General features: G+C 41.5%; 1 protein-coding gene across 7 annotated transcripts in view; it reads right to left on the minus strand.

Moving 5' to 3' along the window:
* Positions 1-23186, minus strand: part of mtor (mechanistic target of rapamycin kinase) — a 474957-nt gene that overhangs the window by 67639 nt on the left and 384132 nt on the right. For all 7 annotated transcript variants that reach the window (XM_060852056.1, XM_060852057.1, XM_060852054.1 and 4 more), the window contains one exon: positions 3888-4003. In XM_060852056.1, the coding sequence (XP_060708039.1) occupies positions 3888-4003 (116 nt within the window). The remainder of the gene's footprint in view (positions 1-3887; positions 4004-23186) is intronic.

Here is a 23186-nt window from a genome sequence, read left to right on the forward strand (position 1 = left end):
GACAATCTTGGAGAGTTGCTGCAGTGCATTTTGTAAATAGTACAGTGTCTGCTGCCTTTCGAGCACCAGTGGTTAAATGCATCGAATGTTTAAGTGATGTGTAGGTTGCTGACTAAGCAGATTCTTTGTCAGTGTTGTTACAGCCACATTCATTCAAGAAAGTGTAGAGAATTCCATCAGAAAATTGCATGTCACAGACTAAAAAAATGTGTATTTCATTACAGGTAAAATGTTGACCACTGTCCCTTCATCCACCCTCAAAAACAATCCCATCAGACTAACTTGGGGGGAAAAAAAGAGAAATTAATGATGAAAGCTTCCTCAACTACAGCAATCTTCCTCCAATACCTCTCAAGTATTTTATAACAAAGAATTAATGGTATCTGAAAAATTGGTATGTACATTCTCTTTGCTAATTCTTGTGCCTCACACACTTGCAGACAGAAATAGCAGTGGTTGACATTTCATCAATTAATTTCTAAGGGGTCAAGTCAAAAAGTGACAGAGCCCGGACTTATTTGTGAAGACAAATAAGATAAACAAAAATTTGTCAGCTAAACAAAAATTTCAGTTACCAGAATCTTCAAGTCACAGACTTATTCAAAGAAACATCTGGCTGTCTAAAGAACAAGGCTGCAAGTAAACGATCAAGGCTCCCGGAAAAGTCATCTTTTTAAACTATAGGTTAAAAACTGATGTTTAAAACTAAATCTATTTAAGGAGGAATGAATGAACAAATGTCTCAAGCCAAGGCAAAGTTGTCACTCTAAATTGTTCGTGATAAAAATATTTTTGTTATGTTTGAAACTATAAACTATGAAAGCAATTTGACTTGATGTTTCATTATGCAAACACCTATTTTAACTGCATATTTGGGATAATTAAACATAATGCTACAACATAATTCTGATCTTTGTCAATCTTAAAAAAGATATTGTGTAGCAAAATTGTAGTTGAAAAGCTAGTGGTTTACATTTTCTATATTAAAAGGCACACATGCAATTGTGAGAAAAGAATTTGATATTCTAATCTGTGGTTGATACTATTCTTTACATAACTGTTGTTTGAGATTTAATGCCACTCTACAAAACTATGTTTTTCAACTCATTCATTTCTTGCATATAATGCTTCCTGGTTTGTTCTTCTTAATCCACAGTTGCCTCTCCATTGCTGAAATTGTTAGCTACAACAGAGATACATTTCTCTGGAGGTTAGCTGTCCTTCGGGAACTTTCTATGAAAGACTGGGGGTTTGCATGCAAGACCCCATATAATGGGCATGGCCTGTTCAATCAATTATGCAGGACTTGATTGTTAGCCTGATATCATTTCTGAGGAGAAAGTGAGGTCTGCAGATGCTGGAGATCAGAGCTGAAAATGTGTTGCTGGAAAAGCGCAGCAGGTCAGGCAGCATCCAAGGAACAGGAGATTCGACGTTTCGGGCATAAGCCCTTTTCGACGTTTCGGGCATAAGCTATATGGGTACAGATTCCCCTCTGGCCTTACCCATGAGGGTCGAAAAGGGCTTATGCCCGAAACGTCGAATCTCCTGTTCCTTGGATGCTGCCTGACCTGCTGCGCTTTTCCAGCAACACATTTTCAGCGCTGATATCATTTCTGCCCCATGTTCAACATACAGCACAAGTTACTGGAAAATGATCACACTGAGGTTTGACTAGTTTGTCCCTTTCCTAGTTTCCAGCTTTGGCGAAATATGCTTTCCAAATACTGCACTAGAAAAGATCAATTATAAAGCACAACTTGGGAATTGATACTGAGAATTTGTGAGCTGTACTACTTAGTATCATGGGTTTTGGTGCTAATGAGGTGGTAGCGATAAAGAGACATTGTAGCCAATAGCAAGTTACATACATTTACTGTGTTAGCTTGTATTTGCAAATGCAATTTCAGTTTTGATTTATGTATTTATTCATCATGAACCATGTGCACATAATCACAAGTTCACTTCCCAGTGACTTAATTATTTTGTTAATTTGCCAACGATTCCACTTTCACAAAAGCCAATGATAACAAAAGGTAACACAGTAAGATAGATGTTAGAATCCATAGACCCCAAGGCTCACCATGTCCAAGTGCAGCAAAACATGGAAAATATTCAGGGTTGGGTTGGGACTGACAAGTAACATTGATGCCATAGGCAATAACTATTTCCTATCCTATACTATTCCGATGAATTACAGGTTAATATGGTAATTGATCTAGCCCAAGACCGCAAAACATTATACAGTGTTGTGAATGCAGTCCTGTCCAGCATGAAAAGTAGCCTTCCTTTCAGTGACACCATCTACCCTTCTCGCTCTCTCTGGAAAAAGGCCAATATATGGGCGGCACGGTGGCTCAGTGGTTAGCACTGCTGCCTCACAGTGCTAGGGACCAGAGTACAATTTCAGCTTCAGGAGACTGTCTGTGCGGAATTTGCACATTCTCCTCGTGTCTGTGTTTTCTCTGGGTGCCCCAGTTTCCTCTCACAATCCAAACGTGCAGGTTAGGTGAATTGGCCATGCTAAATTGCCCAGTGCCTAGGGATGTTTAGGGTTGGTGCATTAGTCAGGAATAAATGTAGAGTAATAGGGTAGGAGGATGGGTCTGGGTGTGATACTGTTCAGAGAGTTGAAGTGAACGTGGTGAGCCTAATGGCCTGTTTCCACACTGCTGAGATTCTATGACAATCAGAGATCCCTCCTACCCTGGTTAGACTCTCGCCCACCCTCTTCCATTTGGCAGAAGAAACAAAAGTTTGAAAACACGTATAAACAGATTTCAGAACAGCTTCAAAATCAATGATCAGATTTATGAACGGATCTCTCATTTTTGGAGTTGATCTTTCTCTGTTCCTTCTCTGTAACTGTAACACTATGTTCTGCATTCTCTTCTTTTACCTTGATGTATTGAGGAAGAAATGGTTTGTCTGGCTAGGACCCAAAACAATACTTTTCACTAGATCTCAGTATACATTACAATAATAATAAATAAGATCAAAATTCCTAATAAGACACATTTGAACCATTGGGATTCAACATTCAATGGCTTTACAATCGCTGAATTCTGCATCAACAAATTCTCAGGGGTTACCATTGACTAGAATCTGAACTGGACCAGCCATATAAATACTATGATCATAAGAACAAGTCAGAAAGCTAGGAATCCCGCAGAAAAATTCACCTCTTGACTTCTTAAAGCATGTTTACCATCTATAAGGCACAGTTGAAAGTGCAATGGAATACTCACTTTCCTGACATCACATCCCAAAACATTCACTCCATCCATCATCAACACACAGTAGCAGCGGTGTTATACCATCTACAAGATGCACAATAGAAATTCACCAAAGCTCCTGAGACAGCATCTTCCAAATCCATGACTCCTACCATCAAGATGGACTAGGCCAACAGATACTTTGAACGACCACCATCTGCAAGTTCCATCCAAGTTACTCCCTCTCCTGACTTCAAAATTCATCACTGTTTCTTCATTGTCACTGGATTTTCACTAACGATCTACTTAAACCAAATGGTCTGCAGTGGCTCAATAAGACAGCTCATCAGCACCTCCAGGGCATCTAGAAATGGGCAATAAATGCTTGTCCAGCCAGCAACACCCACATTCCATGAATAACTAAAAAAAACAAAACAAACTGGTGTATATAAGCTGAAATGTGCTTAAAGGCTTAGTTGCTACTCACAAAATGAAGTTTAGCACAATGCCATTGACTCCTGACAGGAAGTGTATAAAATATAAGTGGAAATAAACTTACCAGTCTACATTTGCTAGCTGTAGCGAGATCCGTATTGTATAAACCTATTGCATATATTAACAATAAAAGAAAACAGCAATAACCAATGAATTAGAAGATAATGGATTCCTGACCGTGCCATGAGTTTGTGCAGCTCCTGTTTGTGCTGCTGATCTTCTGCAGCTATAGCATGCTGAGCTTGTTGTTGCATGTTCTGGACAAAATGTTGCATATGTTGGAAAGCTTCAATCTAGAATGAGGGACAAAAAGTGTAAAGCTAATCATCAAAATGCACTGACTTAAGGTGTGCTCATGCCAACATTGATGCAAACTGGTGAGAAGGCAACAGTAATTTTCAGAAAGTTAAACATTTCCAATTGCAGTTTCTCCTCCTATTATGGCAATCCAACTATGGTGAATCTGAAAAAATATAGTTTGTCCTGTCAATTCCAGGTTATTTATTTTTCCAAGAGGGTGCAGAGATCCTTCCTTTAATAGGCTTCTCAGTAAACAGGAAAATTTATGTGGACACTGCATGAAGAAACAAAATCAAGCTTAATTGTGAAGTCTCCTGCAGTCTCAGCCAATAATATTTAAAGGTCCTTATGTGTTATCAGATGGAAAACACAGCATGTATTTTAGAAAAGGTTGGGAAAAAAGGCACATGAAAATTAGTGAGAGAAAATGGAGAGCTTTATGTAAAATGGTCTATTTAAGAAGCATTGTAAGGAAACATATTTAACTGAAAAGGTTCCAGTGGGAGTCTTAAGTTACATTCATTGGAAGGTAAACATCATGCTGTCATCTATAAGACATTTTCTTAAATAAGCTAAGCTTTCAAAGGAAAGACAATGTAACATCAGAACATAAAGACCTTAGGGTAGGATCAAATACAAATCACTTGTAAATAACCCATATCTGAACCTTTTTTCAATGTTTTAACACTACTATGCACTTCTGGGCCTACAAAAGCAGTTCACTTATAAAATGGTCTCCTGTGTATCATAGGATAATGTAACCTTTGATACAACGTTAATGTACACACAATTTTTTCCATATGCGTAAGCAAATCTCTCTTGAATTGATGGCAATAGATGTGCATTACATTTGTCCTAGAGTACTAATTTTAAAAAAAATTCTCAAAATGCCTTCATTAACTGAACCAATGAAGAAAAATGGAGATCAAACAACCAGGACTTGTTCATTCTTCTTCATTAATGCAAACTAAAACAAAGGGAATATCCAATTTCAAAATGTTTATTTTTTTGTGCGATTGTGTTAGCAAGTCACTAATTATCAATTATCTACCTACAGATAGTTGGCCCTCTACAAGAGTAAATCCGCTCAACCCACTTTCCTGTCTTTTCCCCAAGCTCTGTAAATTCTTTGTCTAGTTTTCTTTTGAAAGCCATGATTGAACATACCCACATCACACTCTCAGGCAGAGTATTCCAGCTCCTAATCATTTCCAGCATACAAAAAAAGTCTTCGATGTCTTGCAAAGGAAATCACCAAATTAATACAGCAATTAAAGTGTTAAGCTTTATTCAGATTACAATTTTAGGAAGAAACCTAAATTCGAATCTTAGCCAAGACCAAGGTCTCATTAAGAAAAATGTGCAGGGATGTGGAAGAAACCTCGAGGCTGTTGGCAGATAACCCAACAGGTTATCAAGGTCTCCCATCAAATATGCATGTTAATTCTCAAGAATACACAAAGGAAGCCAAGAGAAAAATGATAAAGGACCACTAAAAATTGACTTATTTTCAAATTGAGAAAAACTTTTCAAAATAAACAATGGAAGCTTGTTTTGCTAACCTACAGATGATAGTAAAATTTCTTTCAAACTGGATTTTAAGTAGGTATTTTCATCAATCAGAAGCAGATCAGCTATCTTTGACACAAATGCAGAGCAGTTGTCTTAAAAGAGGACTCATCTTGGTCTGAGGCAAAACTAAAATTGACAAATTTGTAAGGATTACATCCACAAGAAATAGGAAAAGTATTACGCCATTTGGTCCCTCAAGCCTGTATTGCCAATCAATAGGATAATGGCTTATCCAACATTCCTCATATCTATTTAGAGACATAGAGATGTACAGCATGGAAACAGACGCTTCAGTCCAAACCGTCCATGCCAACCAGATATCCCAACCCAATCTAGTCCCACCTGCCAGCGCCCGGCCCATCACCCTCCAAACTCTTCCTATTCATATACCCATCCAAATGCCTCTTAAATGTTGCAATTGTACCAGCCTCCACCACATCCTCTAGCAGCTCATTCCATATACGTATCACCCTCTGTGTGAAAAAGTTGCCCCTTAGGTCTCTTTTATATCTTTCCCCTCTCACCCTAAACCTATGCCTTCTAGTTCTGGACTCCCCGACTATGGTGAATCTGAAAAAATATAGTTTGTCCTGTCAATTCCAGGTTATTTATTTTTCCAAGAGGGTGCAGAGATCCTTCCTTTAATAGGCTTCTCAGTAAACAGGAAAATTTATGTGGACTTTGTCTATTTATCCTATTCATGCCCCTCATAATTTTGTAAACCTCTATAAGGTCACCCCTCAGTCTCTGACGCTCCAGGGAAAACAGCTCCAGTCTGTCCAGCCTCTCCACGTAGCTCAGATCCTCCAACCCTGGCAACATCCTTGTAAATCTTTTCTGAACCCTTTCGAGTTTCACAACATCTTTCCGATAGGAAGGAGACCAGAACTGCATGCAATATTCCAACAGTGGCCTAACCAATGTCCTGTACAGCCACAACATGACCGCCCAACTCCTGTACTCAATACTCTGACCAATAAAGGAAAGCATACCAAACGCTTTCTTCACTATCCTATCTACCTGCGACTCTACTTTCAAAGAGCTATGAACCTGCACTCTAAGGTCTCTTTGTTCAGCAACACTTCCGAGGACCTTACCATTAAGTGTATAAATCCTGCTAAGATCTGCTTTCCCAAAGTGCAGCATCTTACATTTATCTGAATTAAAGTCCATCTGCCACTTCTCAGCCCATTGGCCCATCTGGTCCAGATCCTGTTGTAATCGGAGGTAACTCTCTTTGCTGTCCACTACAGCCCACTACAAATTTTGGTGTCATCTGCAAACTTACTAACTGTACCTCTTATGCTCATATCCAAATCATTTATGTAAATGACAAAACGTAGAGGGCCCAGCACTGATCCTTGTGGCACTCCACTGGTCACAGGCCTCCAGTCTGAAAAACAACCCTTCACCACCACTACCTTGGAGCCAGGTCTGTCTCCAAATGGCTAGTTCTCCATGTCTCCCATGAGATCTAACCTTGCTAATCAGTCTCCCATGGGGAACCTTGTCGAACGCCTTACCGAAGTCCATATAGATCACGTCTACTGCTCTGCCCTCATCAATCTTCTCTGTTACTTCTTCAAAAAACTCAATCAAGTTTGTGAGACATGATTTCCCATGCACAAAGCCATGTTGACTATCTCGAATCAGTCCTTGCCTTTCCAAATACACGTACATCCTGTCCCTCAGGATTCCCTCTAACAACTTGCCCACCACTGAGGTCAGGGTCACTGGTCTATAGTTCCCTAGCTTGTCTTTACCGCCCTTCTTAAACAGTGGCACCACGTTTGCCAACCTCCAGTTTTCCGGCACCTCACCTGTGACTATCGATGATACAAATATCTTAGCAAGAGGTCCGGCAATCACTTCTCTAGGTTCCCACAGAGTTCTGAGGTACACCTGATCAGGTCCTGGGGATTTGTCCACCTTTACCCGTTTCAAGACATCCAGCACTTCCTCCTCTGTAATCTGGACATTTTGCAAGATGTCACCATCTATTTCCCTATAGTCTATATCTTCCATATCCTTTTCCACAGTAAATACTGATGCAAAATATTCATTTAGTATCTCCCCCATTTTTTGTGGCTCCACACAAAGGCCACCTTGCTGATCTTTGAGGGGCCCTATTCTGTCCCTAGTTAACCTTTTGTCCTTAATATATTTGCAAAAACCCTTTGGATTCTCCTTAATTCTATTTGCCAAAGCTACCTCATGTCCCCGTTTTGTCCTCCTGATTTCCCTCTTAAGTATACTTTCTTTATTCTCTTCTAAGGATTCACTTGATCTATCCTGTCTATACCCGACATAAGCTTCCTTTTTTTTCTTAACCAAACCCTCAATTTCTTTAGTCATTCAGCATTCCCTAAACCTACCAGCCTTCCCTTTCACCCTGACAGGAATATACTTTCTCTGGATTCTTGTTATCTCATTTCTGAAGGCTTCACATTTTCCAGCCGTCCCTTTATCTGTGAACATCTGCCTCCAATCAGCTTTCGTAAGTTCTTGCCTATTACTGTCAAAATTGGCCTTTCTCCAATTTAGAACTTCAACTTTCAGATCTGGTCTATCCTTTTCCATCACTATTTTAAAACGAATAGAACGATGATCGCTGGCCCCAAAGTGCTCCCCCACTGACACCTCAGTCACCTGCCCTGCCTTATTTCCCAAGAGTATGTCAAGTTTTGCACCTTCTCTAGTAGGTACATCCACATACTGAATCAGAAAATTGTCTTGTACACACTGAACAAATTCCTCTCCATCTAAACCTTTAACACAATGGCAGTCCCAATCGATGTTTGGAAAGTTAAAATCCCCTACTATAACTGCCCTATTATTCTTACAGATAGCTGAGATCTCCTTGCAAGTTTGTTTCTCAATTTCCCTCCGACTATTGGGGGGGTCTATAATACAATCCCAGTAAGGTGATCATCCCTTTCTTATTTCTCAGTTCTATCCAAATAACTTCCCTGGATGTATTTCTGGGAATATCCTCCCTCAGCACAGCTGTAATGCTATCCCTTATCTAAAATGCCACTCCCCCTCCTTTCTTGCCCCCCTTTCTATCCTTCCTGTAGCATTTGTATCCTGGAATATTAAGCTGCCAGTCCTGGTCATCCCTGAGCCATGTTTCCGTAATTACTATGATATCCCAGTCCCATGTTCCTAACCATGCCTTCAGTTCATCTGCCTTCCCTGTTAGGCCCCTTGCATTAAAATAAATGCTGTTTAATTTATTAGTCCTACCCTGTCCCTGCCTGCCCTGACTGTTTGACTCACTTCTGTTCTCAGCTGTACCAGTCTCAGATCGATCTCTTTCCTCACTATCTCCCTGGGTCCCACTCCCCCACCTTACTAGTTTAAATACTCCCGAGCAGTTCTAGCAAATTTCACTGTCAGGATATTAGTCCCCTTCCAATTTAGGTGCAATCGTCCTTCTTGTACAGGTCACGCCTACCCCAAAAGAGATTCCAATGATCCAAAAATGTGAATCTTTCTCCCATACACCAGCTCCTCAGCCATACAATCATCTGCTCTATCCTCCTATTCCTGCCCTCAGTAGCTCGTAGCAATGGGAGTAAAATCCAGATATTACTACCCTCGAGGACCTCCTTTTTAAATTTCTGCCTAACTCTCTGTAATCTCCCTTCAGAGTCTCAACCTTTTCCCTGGCAATGACGTTAGTTCCAATGTGGTCAATGACCTCCTGCTGGCCCCTCTCCCCCGTGAGAACATTCTGCACCCTCTCTGAGACATCCTTGATCCTGGCACCAGGGAAACAACACACCATTCTGCTTTTTCTCTGCTGGCCACAGAAACGTTTGTCTGTACCTCTGACGACAGAATCCCCTAACACAATTGATCTCTTGGAAGCCGACGTACCCCTTGTTGCATTAGAGCCAGACTCAATACCAGAAACTTGACTGTTCATGCTACCTTTCCCTGAGAATCCATCACCCCCTATATTTTCCAGAACAGCATGCCTGTTTGAAATGGGTATATCCACAGAAGACTCCTGCCCTAGGTGCCAACCCCTCTCACCCTTCCTGGAGTTAACCCATTTATGTGACTGTATCTGAGACTTTCCCCCCTTCCTATAACTGTCATCCATCAAATACTATTGCTGTTGCAAATTCCTCATCACTTCTATTTGTCTCTCCAACCGATCCACTTGATCTGATAAAATTCGCATCCAACAGCATTTATGGCAAATATAATCCGCAGTAACCCTTAAACTCTCTTTAAACTCCCACATCTCACAAGAAGTACATATCACTGCAAAGGCCATTTTTGCTCCTTCACAATCTACAGACCCAGAAAATAACACCGTCTTATTCCTCTACAAACACTGCCCCAGGTTAAATTAATAGCTATGGCTTATAGTTTAAGTTTAATCAAGAGACTTTTCACCAAAAACGTATAATCAAGAAAGAATCCACTATACCCACTACTGCAGCCTTTCTCTTGAACAGACTTAAAACAACAATTAACTGAGCTGATTCTGTGCTGTGAACTTCGCCCAAAAGTTCCTCTAAGATTAGTTGTGAATTCCATTTGGTAATTTTCCCAGATGCATTCCGATGTCCAGCAATACATGAATTCAAACAGCAAAGGCAGCAACTGTGCAGGTTCTCTCTCTTTCTCTCTCTCTCTCTCCTGCACTGTCCTCGCCATGTGTTTCCTTCGTCTGATCTTCTCCCTTTTAAACTGCTGTTGTTTTGACTTTTTTTTCCAAAGTTCCAAAACAATGCAACAGCATATAAAACAGTAATTGCTGCTCCTGGAATTCAAGGAAATCAACTCCAACACCTAAAATACCTCCAAAAAAGGAGCGCTCTTACAGCCAGAATGTTTTCCCGTCCTCTGTCTTGGATTACCAAGAATGCAGGTTGCATGTGCTGTGGGTAAAGGGATACTCATAGATGCAATATGCTTTTATTTCTAAATGACATGTGATAAGTTATACATCAAAGCTCATAGAGCTATACAAATGATGAGCACATTAGGGAGCCATTTGGTCCATGCCGACCCAAAGACACCCAGATGTCCTTTCTGGTTCCATCTTGCTTCACGTGGCCCACAGTCCTGCAATTTATTGCACTTAAGGTGCAGATCCAAATACTAAATTTTGAAAAGAATCAGGCAGCGAATTCCAGCCACCCACCATTCTCTGCGTAAAAAACTTTATCGCAGAAAATGAAAGCTCATGGTACAAGGGATACAGAAGAACCTTGATTATCCAAACGAGATGGTTGGGCACTACTTTGTTCAGATAATTGATTATTCAGTTAATCGATTCAATGCCTGTCTGGGGTTCGGAGTTTTCTGAAGCTTCTGTTATCCTCAGTCTGCTTGCCTTGCTCCCTCTCTCTGTCTCAGGGTTTGTTTCTGAGCAGACACATTTATGTTAGGGACCTGCAGCATTGCTGAAGCTCCCCCGCCCCCACCACTGCCCCAATCAGTTCAATGGGAGTGACACAGCGAGCACTTGCTAGGCCTGCTTCCTGTTTAGGAGACGAGGCAGCAACACACTGCACGCGAGACTCCACCCCCCCCCCCCCCCCCCAAAAAAACCGTGTCCACACCTGCCCCCGCCTGTCCCCCTACGGCCCCTTACGTCCCCACCCACCATCCTCCTCCCCCACCCTCCCATCAACCAAAAGCTGCCACCCCCCCCCCCCACCAAGCCCCCTCCCCATCACCCCCTCTGAGGCAGCCGAAATGGACAATAGCAGTAAGGCTGCTGCTGCCTTTGGTAGGTGGGTCTCAAAGTAGCATGTGTGTGCCTCACACACACACACCTTTTTACCTCAACTTTTTGACAGGTTCCACCTTTGCCCTGTACAGGACAATGTGGAGAGATTATCCAAGGAAGGTGGGTTTAGGGTACATTCTTGTGTAGAATTCCAGGCAAAGTGTGGGGAGAGAGAGAACGTGCGTGGGCGGTCAGTCATTTGGAGATGGTGGCCTGGGCTTCCATCGATGTCCAGGATTGTTCTCAGCAGCATTTCAGTACGCTGGTTTCATTTTTAACCATTGTAAACAAAAGACGCGAATAGTGTTGAAACACCTCTTTGTTGTAATGTTTCTATCGGGACTTTGAGATCTTCTTTGGATAATCTGAAATTCTGATAATTGATATTCGGATAATCAAGGGTCCTCTGTACTGACATGGCTAGAAGTCTGGTTGGCTAACACAAAGCAGGGAGTCAACACAAATGATGTTTTTGAGGTAGGCAAGAAATAATGCATGTTGTGCCACACAGACCAGTGCTGGTCACTGTTTACAATTTATTGTAAATGGCTAAGATGAACGGGTAGAACATATGATTGTCAAATTTGCTGACAACATAAAGATGGCTTAGAGAATAAATTGAAAAGAGAACATAACTAGGTCAGATAAATAAGTGGGCAAAGATGTGGCAAATGGAGTATATTGTGCAAAGATGTGAAATTGTTAAACAGGGCACTGGTGAATCTGCATCCAGAGTGCTACTCATAACATTGGTCATCTTATTTATGAATAATGTGAATGGATTGGATGCAGTTTAGAAAAGGTTTCATCAGCATCCTACCTGGAATGAGATTGTTGAATAGATTGGGATTATATCTGCTAGAGTTTTAAAGAGGAAACGTTAACTTGATTATTCTATACATAGGATTTACTAAATATAATGTGAAGGTATAAAGTATATGTGAAGAGAATATTTCATCTAGAACTAGGGATCACTGTTTAAAAAATAAGGGGTCACTCATTTAAAATAGATGAGGCAAATATTTTCTGAGCGTCCAAAAGTAATGCAGGTAAATTATTTTAAGACAGAGGTAAATAGAGTTTTAAGCAGGGGTAAAAGCTTTAGCAGGCATAGACAAGAATGCAAAATTGAGGTTACAATCAGATTACCATGATATTATTGAATGATAGAGCAGGCTTGAAAGACTGTGAATGGCCTACTCCTATTACTGTAATTTGTAAGATGCAAATTGTGTGGAGTTTGCACGTTCTCCCTTTGTCTGCGTGGGTTTCCTCCTGGTGCTCTGGTTTCCTTCAACAGTCCAAAGATGTGCAGGTCAGATGAATTGGCCATGCTAAATTGCTCATAGCTATAGGTGCATTAGTCAGAGGGTAGTGGGTCTGGATGGATTACTCTTCGGAGGGTTGGTGTGGACTGGCTGGACCAAAGAGCCGGTTTCCACACTGTAGGGAATCTAATCTAATATAATCTTAATAGGTCAGAATCAGTGCTGAATTATGTTTAGGCTATCCTTTGTATAGAATAATTAAACTATTTCATCTGTAGATAAATGATGACTGAGTAAATTTAAATACTTAAAATAATTTTTTGATAACAGATCCACCTAAATTCAGGGAACTTAAGTATTTTATGCAATTTTATACTTATAATCACGAATGAGTGCTCAGTTTAGCTCAGTTGGTTGGATGGCTAGTATGCAATGCAGAATGACAGTGTGGGTTTAATCGGCTGAGGTTACCATGAAGGATTCTCTTTCCCAACTTCACCATTTGCTTGAGGAGTGGTGACACTCAGGTTTAACTACCGCTAGTCCTCCCCCACCCCCTTCTCTGTTTGTCTGTCTGTCTAATGAGAGAAAATTATATGTGCTAGGCATAATCCCGAGCTATCCAACAATCTCATTCCAGGTAGAAGTTGATTAAACCTTCTCCGAACTATGTCATGTAAAATTGTGGTGACTTTACTTTTGCTTCAGAGAACTGTGGGGACAGAGATCTTGTGTATATTTAAAGGCTGAGATAGATTCTCGACCAATAGGGGAATTGAGGTTTCTGGGGAAAATGCAGGGACAGAATGCAGGCACTGAAAATGGGGGTGACACTAAATTAATATTTTGCATTAGTATTTATTGTGGAAAATGATATGGAAGATATCGACTGTAGGGAAATAGATGGTGACATCTTGCAAAATGTCCAGATTACAAAGGAGGCAGTGCTGGATGTCTTGAAACAGTTAAAGGTGGACAGATCCCCAGGACCTGATCAGGTGTACCCGAGAACTCTGTGGGAAGCTAGAGAAGTGATTGCTGGGCCTCTTGCTGAGATATTTGTATCATCGATAGTCACAGGTGAGGTGCCGGAAGACTGGAGTTTGGCAAACGTGGTGCCACTGTTTAAGAAAGGTGGTAAAGACAAGCCAGGGAACTATAGACCAGTGAGCCTGACATCGGTGGTGGGCAAGTTGTTGGAGGGAATCCTGAGGGACAGGATGTACATGTATTTGGAAAGGCAAGGACTGATTAGGGATAGTCAACATGGCTTGTGCGTGGGAAATCATGTCTCACAAACTTGATTGAGTTTTTTGAAGAAGTAACAGAGAAGATTGATGAGGGCAGAACAGTAGACGTGATCTATATGGACTTCAGTAAGGCGTTCGACAAGGTTCCCCATGGGAGACTGATAAGAAAGGTTAGATCTCATGGAATACAGGGAGAACTAGCCATTTGGAGACAGAACTGGCTCCAAGGTAGAAGACAGAGGGTGGTGGTGGAGGGTTGTTTTTCAGATTGGAGGCCTGTGACCAGTGGAGTGCCACAAGGATCGGTGCTGGGCCCTCTACTTTTTGTCATTTACATAAATGATTTGGATGCGAGCATAAGAGGTACAGTTAGTAAGTTTGCAGATGACACTAAAATTGGAGGTGTAGTGGACAGCAAAGAGGGTTACCTCAGATTACAACAGGATCTGGACTAGATGGGCCAATGGGCTGAGAAGTGGCAGATGGAGTTTAATTCAGATAAATGCGAGGTACTGCATTTTGGGAAAGCAAATCTTAGCAGTAGTTATACACTTAATGGTAAGGTCCTAGGGATTGTTGCTGAACAAAGAGACCTTGGAGTGCAGGTTCATAGCTTCCTGAAAGTGGAGTCGCAGGTAGATAGGATAGTGAAGAAGGCGTTTGGTAAGCATTCCTTTATTGGTCGGAGTATTGAGCACAGGAATTGGGAGGTCATGTTGCGGCTGTACAGGGCATTGGTTAGGCCACTGTTGGAATATTGCATGCAGTTCTGGTCTCCTTCCTATCGGAAAGATGTTGTGAAACTCGAAAGGGTTCGGAAAAGTTTTACAAGGATGTTGCCAGGGTTGGAGGATCTGAGCTACATGGAGAGGCTGGACAGGCTGGAGCTGTTTTCCCTGGAGCATCAGAGACCGAGGGGTGACCTTATAGAGGTTTATGAGGGGCATGGATAGCATAAATAGGCAAAGTCTTTTCCCTGGGGTTGGGGAGTCCATAGGTTTAGGGTGAGAGGGGAAAGATATAACAAAGACCTAAGGAGCAACGTTTTCACAGAGGGTGGTACGTGTATGGAATGAACTGCCAGAGGATGTGGTGGAGACTGGTATAATTGCAACATTTAAGAGGTATTTGGATGGGTATATGAATAGGAAGAGTTTGGAGGGATATGGGCTGGGTGCTGGCAAGTGGGACTAGATTGGGTTGCGATATCTGGTCAGCATGGATGTGTTGGACCGAAAGGTCTGTTTCCATGCTGTACATCTCTATGACTCTATAACTCTGTCTCTAGTAGGTTGGTGAAGTGATTTCCTTTTACAAAACCATCTGCCTGATTAACTCAAACTTATCCAAGTGCCCTATTCTAACTCTATTAATAATAGCTTCTAACATTTTCCCTGTGACAGATGTTAACTTAACATGCCTGTAGTCTCCTGATCTCTATCTCCCTTCCGATTTGAATACAGGAGTTACATTCACTATCTTCCAGCTGAATAAGATGTGACGACGTAATCATTTAAAAAGCTGTAGACACACATTTAATGCCTTAAGGACTCAACCCACACAATATATTTAGGATATAAATTTTAATTTAGGATTTTATGTAGTAATATTGGCCAACTAAAGTGTATCATTTCTGCTATGTCTGTGAAGTTATTGAGAGATAAATCAGGTAAACTAAAAATTCTGTGGTGCGGGAGGATATTTAATTTTATGAATGACTCCAGAAATTGCTGGAGAAACTCAGCAGGTCTGGCTGCATGTATTGAGAGAAACCGAGTGATCCTTCCTCAGAACTGATGGTAATTGGAAAAATGTTGGTTTATATGTAAGAAGATTGGTTGGGGGGTGGGGGTGGAGGTGGTGTGGGTAACAAGTAAACGAAAGGTGGGGAGAGAGCTCAAAGAGACAGAAGAACAGTTCGACAGACATAGGAGTCGAATAACGATCTGGCTAGGAATGTGAATGAGATAATGAGGCATGGTTGTATGGGTTGGGATAAGGATGTGGGAGAGCCTTAAAGTTGGTAAGCTCAATTTTGAGTCCAGAAGGCTGCAGGGTCCCCACGTGGAAAATGAGGTGTTGGTCTTCCAGCTTGCACTGTGCTTCGTTGGAGCACTGCAGCAAGCCTGAGACAGAGATGTTGGACTGGAAGCAGGGTGTTGTGCCAAGTGCAACTTTAAGGCTTAAGCTCTTCCATGTCCTTACCTCAGTCCCACACAGTAGGCCTTGTTATCACAGTCTGCTATCACACACAACCCATTGTCAGCCACTAGTAGTTCCCATTAGTAGCTATTCACCTTCCTCGCCAGATTGTTATTCTCTTTTTTGTCTAACTGTTTTTCTCTCTTGTTATGTTTTATCCCTACCTACTGTTTAATCCTTACCCTGCTCCCCCACCCTATATTCTGCACAGTACTACCATGATGAATATGCTAATTAATGATGACTGACAAAGTGGGCTGACTGGTCTCCTTCTGTAATGTAAGGTTCTATAATATAAAGAGAATTTAAAAGTGTGGTTTTATTTAACCTCTTTTCCTTTTCTCCTTTCAGCTGACCTGGCAACCACAGAGGAAATTATCTAGCAATCTGCATTTCAAAACCATGTTTGAATGCAATTTCATCAACATTCATCATAAATACTGACTTACAGTGTCCAACAATAAAATTTACCACTTTTGTGGAATGATAAAGCAACCAAATGAAATTGGCAAAAGAAAGATTGATAAAGTTAAAACTCATGGCAGCTGCTTATAATGTATAATTTTCTCCTTTCCACCGACATCTATAATTGTAGAATAATAACTACAGTTCCAACATAACCTCATACTTTCACCCACAATTTATCCTGCTATAACTACATACGGGCAAAGAGCCCAGGCTGGCTCTTTACCATGTATACTTTCTAGATCACTTAGAATTGTCACAACCAGCACAAAATTACAGTTTGGATTTGGAAATAGGAAGAAAGAATGGCAATGATATTTGCAGGATTTTGTAAGTGATGTATGACTATTAATAGAATCCTATGAATCTGTTTATCATTGAAAAAATGTTTCAGACAGCTCAGCGTTTTGCCTCAATTATGGAGTTAGTATAATCAAATTCATGAATTCTCCACACATAAGCAACAAGCACCATTTCTTGAATGGGAAAACTAACTATTGTGGAAGTTCCATCATCTACTTCAACCACAAGTAGAAATACTTGTACTGCATTTGCTTATCACAATTAATTAGGTGGTTATCAAACCAGTTTGCTCACAATAGCATCAGAGAAATGGACCCGTGAAAGCTGTAAGGGAGTCTGGGCTATGGAAATGATGAGGAAGCAAGCATCCAAGATCTGGTCCTGTGGATCAGGAATAATTAATGACCTCATAGTTAGGGATCCTCTTGGAAGGAGTGATCACAGTATGATTGAATTTAGAATACAGATGGAGAGTGTTAAGATAATATTCAATACCAGGGTACTTGAACAACAGAATGAAGGAGGATGCGGCTCAAGTAGACCGGAAACAAAGATTTTATGGTGGGACAGTTGCCGAGCAGTGGAGGACTTTCAAAGCGCTCAGCAAAAGTATATTCCAGTCTAAGAAAATAAGGGAGGCTCTCAAATTGAAAGAGAAGGCATTCAAAGTGGCCAAAAGCAACATGAAACTAGAAGACTGGGAAAATTTTAAAGGTCAACAGAAAGCCACATAAAGAACTATAAAGAAAAATAAGAATATGAGAAAAAAAAACTAGCACAGAATATAAAGGCGGATAGCAAAAGTTTCAATAAATATATAAAACGAAAATGGGTGGCTCAAGTAAACGTTGGCCCTTTACAGGATGAGAAGGGGCATTTATTTATGTGATATGAAAGGGCCGAGGCCATTGAACAGGTATTTTGTATTGGTCTTCACTGTGGAGGAAACTAATAACATGCCAGTAATTGACAGAGACAAAAGTAGGTGACAACTTGGAAACAATCATTATTACAGAAGAGCTAAGCATAGACCAAGTCTCCTGGCCCTGATGGAAGGCATCCCAGGCTACTAAAAGAGATGGTGGGAGAAATAACAGGTGCACTGGTGGAATTTTCCAAAACTCGCTGGACTCTGGGACAGTCCCAGCAGATGGGAAAACAACAAATGTGGTGCCACTGTTTAAAAAGGAAGGTGGGGAAAGATGGGGAATTACAGACTGGTTAGCTTAACATCTATAGTGGGGAAGATGCTAGAGTCTCTTATCAAGGAAGAAATAGCAAGGCATTTCAATAGAAATTGTCCCATCGGGCAGATGCAGCATGGGTTTATGAAGGGCAGGTCATGTTTGATAAATTTTTAGAATTCTATGAAGACATTATGAGCAAGATGGACAATGGGGACTCAACAGATGTGGTGTACCTACAGTTCCAAAAGGCCTTCGACAAGGTGCCGCACAAGAGGCTGCTGCATAAGGTAAGGATGCATGGTGTTATGGGTAAAGTATTAGCATGGATAGAGGAATGGTTGACTAGCAGGAAGAAAGGAGTGGGGAATAAGTGACTTATTTTGGTTGGCAATCAGTGGCTACTGGTGTGCATCAGGGATCAGTGTTGGGAGTGCAATTATTTACAATTTAGAGATGATTTGGAGTTGGGGACCACATGTAGGGTGTCAAAGTGTGCAGATGATACAAAGATAATTGGTAGAGCAAAGTGTGCAGAGGACTGTGAAACTTTGCAGAGGAACATTGATACATTGAGTGAGTGTGCAAAGGTCTGGTAGATGGAATACAATGGAAATAAATGTGAAGTCATACATTTTGGTTGGAGTAATAGTAAAAAGGATTACTACTTGAATGGTAAAAGATTGCAGCATGCTGCTATGCCGAGGGACATGGGTGCCCTCGTGTACGAATCACAGAAGGTTAGTCTGCAGGTATAGCAAGTAATTAGGAAGGCAAATGAAATTTTGTCCTTCATTGCAAAAGAGAGTGAGTTTAAAAACAGAGAGGTTATGTTGCATCTGTACAAGGTGCTGGTGAGGCCAAACCTGGAGTATTGTGTGCAGTTGTGGTCTCCTTACTTGGGAAAGGATGTACTGGCAATGGAGGGAGTGCAGAGGAGGTTCACCAGATTGATTCTGGAGTTGAGGGTGTTGGCTTATGAGGCGAGACTGAGTAGATTGGGATTGTATTCATTGAGATTCAGAAGAATAAGGGGATATCTTATAGAAACATATAAAATTATGAAGGGAATCAATTAAATAGAAATAGATATGATATTTCCACTGGCAGGTTAAGCTAGGACAGGGAGGCACAGTCTCATGATTGGAGGTAACAGATTTAGGACTGAATTGAGAAGGAGCATTCTGTCTGGATGTATCACGACCTGGTACCCAGAGGGTCACTAACCAATGGAATTCCTTGCCCAGTAAAGGAGTTGACGCAGCTTAAAAAATGTTTTTAAAGCTAACGTTGATTTTTCTTTGAACAATAAAGGAATTAAGGGATACAGTGAGAGCGCAGATAAGTGGATCTGAGTCCACGAAAAGATCAGCCATGATCTTATTGTGTGGCGGAGCAGGCTTGAAGGTCCGGATAGTCTATTCCTACTCCTCGTTATTTAGTCATTTGTAGATTTTAACTGCTATTTTTTCAGAAAAGGTGGCATTACAAGGCAGAATAGACAGTTTTGAAAAGTTAAACTTGAAATGAATTTAATTTATTGTCACATGTACCGAGGCACAGTGAAAAGCTTTGTCTTGCGAGCTATCCAAGCAGATCACAGAGTTAAGTAGATAGACAGTAAATAATAGGTAAACAGCGGCAAAAACAAAAACAAAAACAAAAACATAAACATAGGTACAGGTGAACGTTAAGAATTTGAGAGTCCATTCAGTATTCTAACAACAGTAGGGTAGAAAGTGTTGTGAAACCAGCCGGTGCGTCTGTTCAAGCTTCTGTACCTTCTCCCCGATGATAGAGGCTGTAGAAAAACATTGCCAGGATCTTTAAGAATGCTGGTGGCCTTTCCTTGACAGTGATTGTATAGATGGGAGGTTGGCCTTTGTGATTGCCTGGGTCGAGTTCACCACTCTCTGTAACCATCTCCGATCTTGAATGGTACAGTTGCCATACCAGGTCGTGATATACCCAAACAGAATGCTCTTGATAGTGCACCTATAAAAGTTGGCAAGGGTATTTGCTGTCATGCCAATTTTCCTTAGCTGCCTGAAGAGGAAGAGACCTTGTTGGGCCTTTATAACCAGTGCGTCCACATGAAGAGTCCAAAAAAGCTTGTGGATGAGCACTCCCAGGATCTTGACACTCCCCACTCATTCCACCTCTGTGCTGTTAATGTGTAGGGGATGCATGAGTATCATCCTGCCAAAAGTCAACAAGGAGTTCCTTGGCTTTGCTGGCATTGAGAGCTAGGTTGTTCTTCCAAGTCTTCCACCTCCCGTCTGTAGTCTGTATTGTTGCCATCTGAGATTTGACTGAATATGGTGGTGTCATCAGCGAACTTGTAAATGCCACTAGTCTGGTATTTGGCGATGCAGTTATGAGTGTACGGTGAGTACAGTAGGGGGCTGAGTACGCACCCCTGGGGGGGCTCCAGTGTTGAGTGTTAGTGAGGATGAAATATTGTGCCCAATCTTCACCGATCGTGGCCTGTGGGTCAGGAAACTGAGGATCCAGTTGCAGACAGTAAAGCTTAGTCCGAAATCATTAAGTTTAGTAGTCAGACTTGAGGTGGATAATAGTGTTGAAGGCTGAACTGCTGTGAATGAGTAGGATTCTGACATAGCTATTCTTGGTGTCAAGATGTTATAGGGAGGAGTGAAGGGCAAGTGATTTGGCATTTGATGTGGATCTGTTGGTCCGTTAGGCAAATTGGAGTGGGTCATGAGTAGTGGGGAAGCTGGAATTGATTAATGTCACGATAAGCCTTTCAAAGCACTTCATGACCACATGACATCCAAACTCAGCTGAGCTTTGTTAATGTTTCCATGTTTCCCATGGCCACATCAGGTGTAGTAATTTCCTGAATGAATCTGGGCTGAGGCAATTATTAGCATGGCTGCAAGCATTGTGCACAGTGATGCTGAGGCATGAAGATATTATTGATATCACTAACAGAACTGATGCATGCAAACTGGGTGAAGCAGGATCTGTTTGCTTGTTGTAAATGATGTTTTTCAAATTCATCCAGAGCACATGCCAGAAGGACACATGTGCACCATTCAATTCATGTATAAAATATTCATAATCTGCGCATCAATTGTGTCTACTGTCTGTAGCATGGTGACCAATCTATGTGGAAGTCTAATCCATGTGTAAATTATTTTAATTTTTGTTATTACACCAATTCTAAATTTGCCTTGCTCTACCCCCAAATAGTCTGACCTTAAAGTTGCACTCTCGCTTTACACAGAAATGTGGTGGTTTTTTAGGGAGCGTTTGCTGCGATTGTTAGATAGGTATGTCCCACTGAGGCAAGGAAGTGATAGTAGGATGAAGAAACCTTGGATGACAAGACAGAGCTGTGGGACATCCAGTCAAGCGGAAGAAGGAAGCCTACTTAAAGTTGAGGAAGCAAAGATCAGACAGGAGTCTAGGGGGTTACAAGGTATCCAGGATAGAACTGAACAATGGACTTAGGAGAGCTAGAAGGGGCATGAAAAAGCCTTGGCATGTAGAATTAGGGAAAACCACGGGGCATTCTACACTTTCATGAGGAACAAGAGGATGGCAGAGTGAGATAGACTAATCAGAGATAGTGGAGGGAACTTCTGCCTGGTAGGGGAGGTCCTAAACGAATATTTTGTTTCAATATTCACTAGTGAGAGGAACCTTGTCATTTGTGGTGATAGTGTGAAACAGGTTGATACGCTTGAGCAGGTTGATGTTAAAATGGAGGATGTGCTGGAAATTTGAAAAACATGAGGATAGATAAGTCCCTGGGCCAGATCAGATACACCCAAAGTTACTACAGGAAACAAGGGAAGAGATTGCTGTGCCTTTGGCAATTATCTTTGTGTCCTCACTGTCCATTGTAGTACCACTAGATGATTGGAAGGTGGCAAATGTTACTTCCTTGTTCAAGAAAGGGAATAGGGATAATCCTGGGCATTACCGACCAGCCAGTTTTACTCGACGGTGGGCAAATTATTGGAGAGGATTCCGAGATGTGATTTATGATTACTTGATTAGTAATAATTTGATTATAGATAGACAGCATGGCTTTGAAAGGTGTAGGTCATGCCTCACAAGCCTTACTGAATTGTCTGAGGATGTGACAAAGCACATTGATGAAGGTAGAGCAGTGACTGTGGTATACATGGATTTTAGCAAAGAGTTTGATAAGGTTGTCCATGGTAAGCTCATTCAGAAAATAAGGAGGCATGGGATACAGGGAAATTTGGCTGTCTGGATATAGAATTGGCTGGCCCATAGAAAACAAAGGGTTGTGGTTGATGGAAAGTATTCAGCTGGAGTTCGGTGACCAGTGGTGTACCACAGGGATCTGTTGATCAGATCAGATCAGATTAAATTCCCTACAGTGTGGAAACAGGCCCTTTGGCCCAACCGACCCTCCGAAGAGTAACCCACCCAGACCCATTTCCCTCTGACTAATGCATCTCACACTATGGGTGATTTAGCATGGCCAATTCACCTGACCTGCATATCTTTGGATTGTTCTGGGACCTCTGCTCTTTGTGACTTTATAAATGACTTGGATGAGAAAAAGAAAGGGTGGGTTAGTAAGTTTGCAGCTGACATGAAGGTTGGTGGAGTTGTAGATAGGGTGGAAGGCTGTTGTAGATTACAATGGGACAATGCAGAGCTGGGCTGAGAAGTGGCAGTTGGAGTTCAACATGGAAACGTGTGAAGTGATTCATTTCGGAAGACTGAATTTGATTGCAGATTACAGGATTAAAGGCAGGGTACTTGGCAGTGTGAAGGAACAGATTTTGGGGTCCATGTCGATATATCCAAAGTTGCCACCCAAGTTGCTAGTGTTGTTAAGAAGGCGTGCAATGTGTTGGCTTTCATTAGCAGGGAGATTGAGTTTAAGAGCTGTGAGGTTGTGCTGCAGCTCTATAAAGCCTGGTTAGAGCAGACTTGGAATATTGTGTTCGGTGGCGGTCGCCTCATCATACGAAGGATGTGGAAGCTTCAGAGAGGGTGCACTGGAAAAGTGTCTGTCAGATGCCAAGGGTGCCAGATTAGAGCGAGACACTTTCTTGCTGAAGTTAGGAAGGAGGAGAGGCCAAGGACTGAGGTCTGAGTGGTGACCAGTGAGCCAAAAGGCATGTTTTAAGAACAGCTATTCTACTTTCCAAGATTAGCTTTGTTAA

Source organism: Hemiscyllium ocellatum, chromosome 37 (assembly GCF_020745735.1).
Source record: "Hemiscyllium ocellatum isolate sHemOce1 chromosome 37, sHemOce1.pat.X.cur, whole genome shotgun sequence".
Taxonomy (NCBI): domain Eukaryota; kingdom Metazoa; phylum Chordata; class Chondrichthyes; order Orectolobiformes; family Hemiscylliidae; genus Hemiscyllium; species Hemiscyllium ocellatum.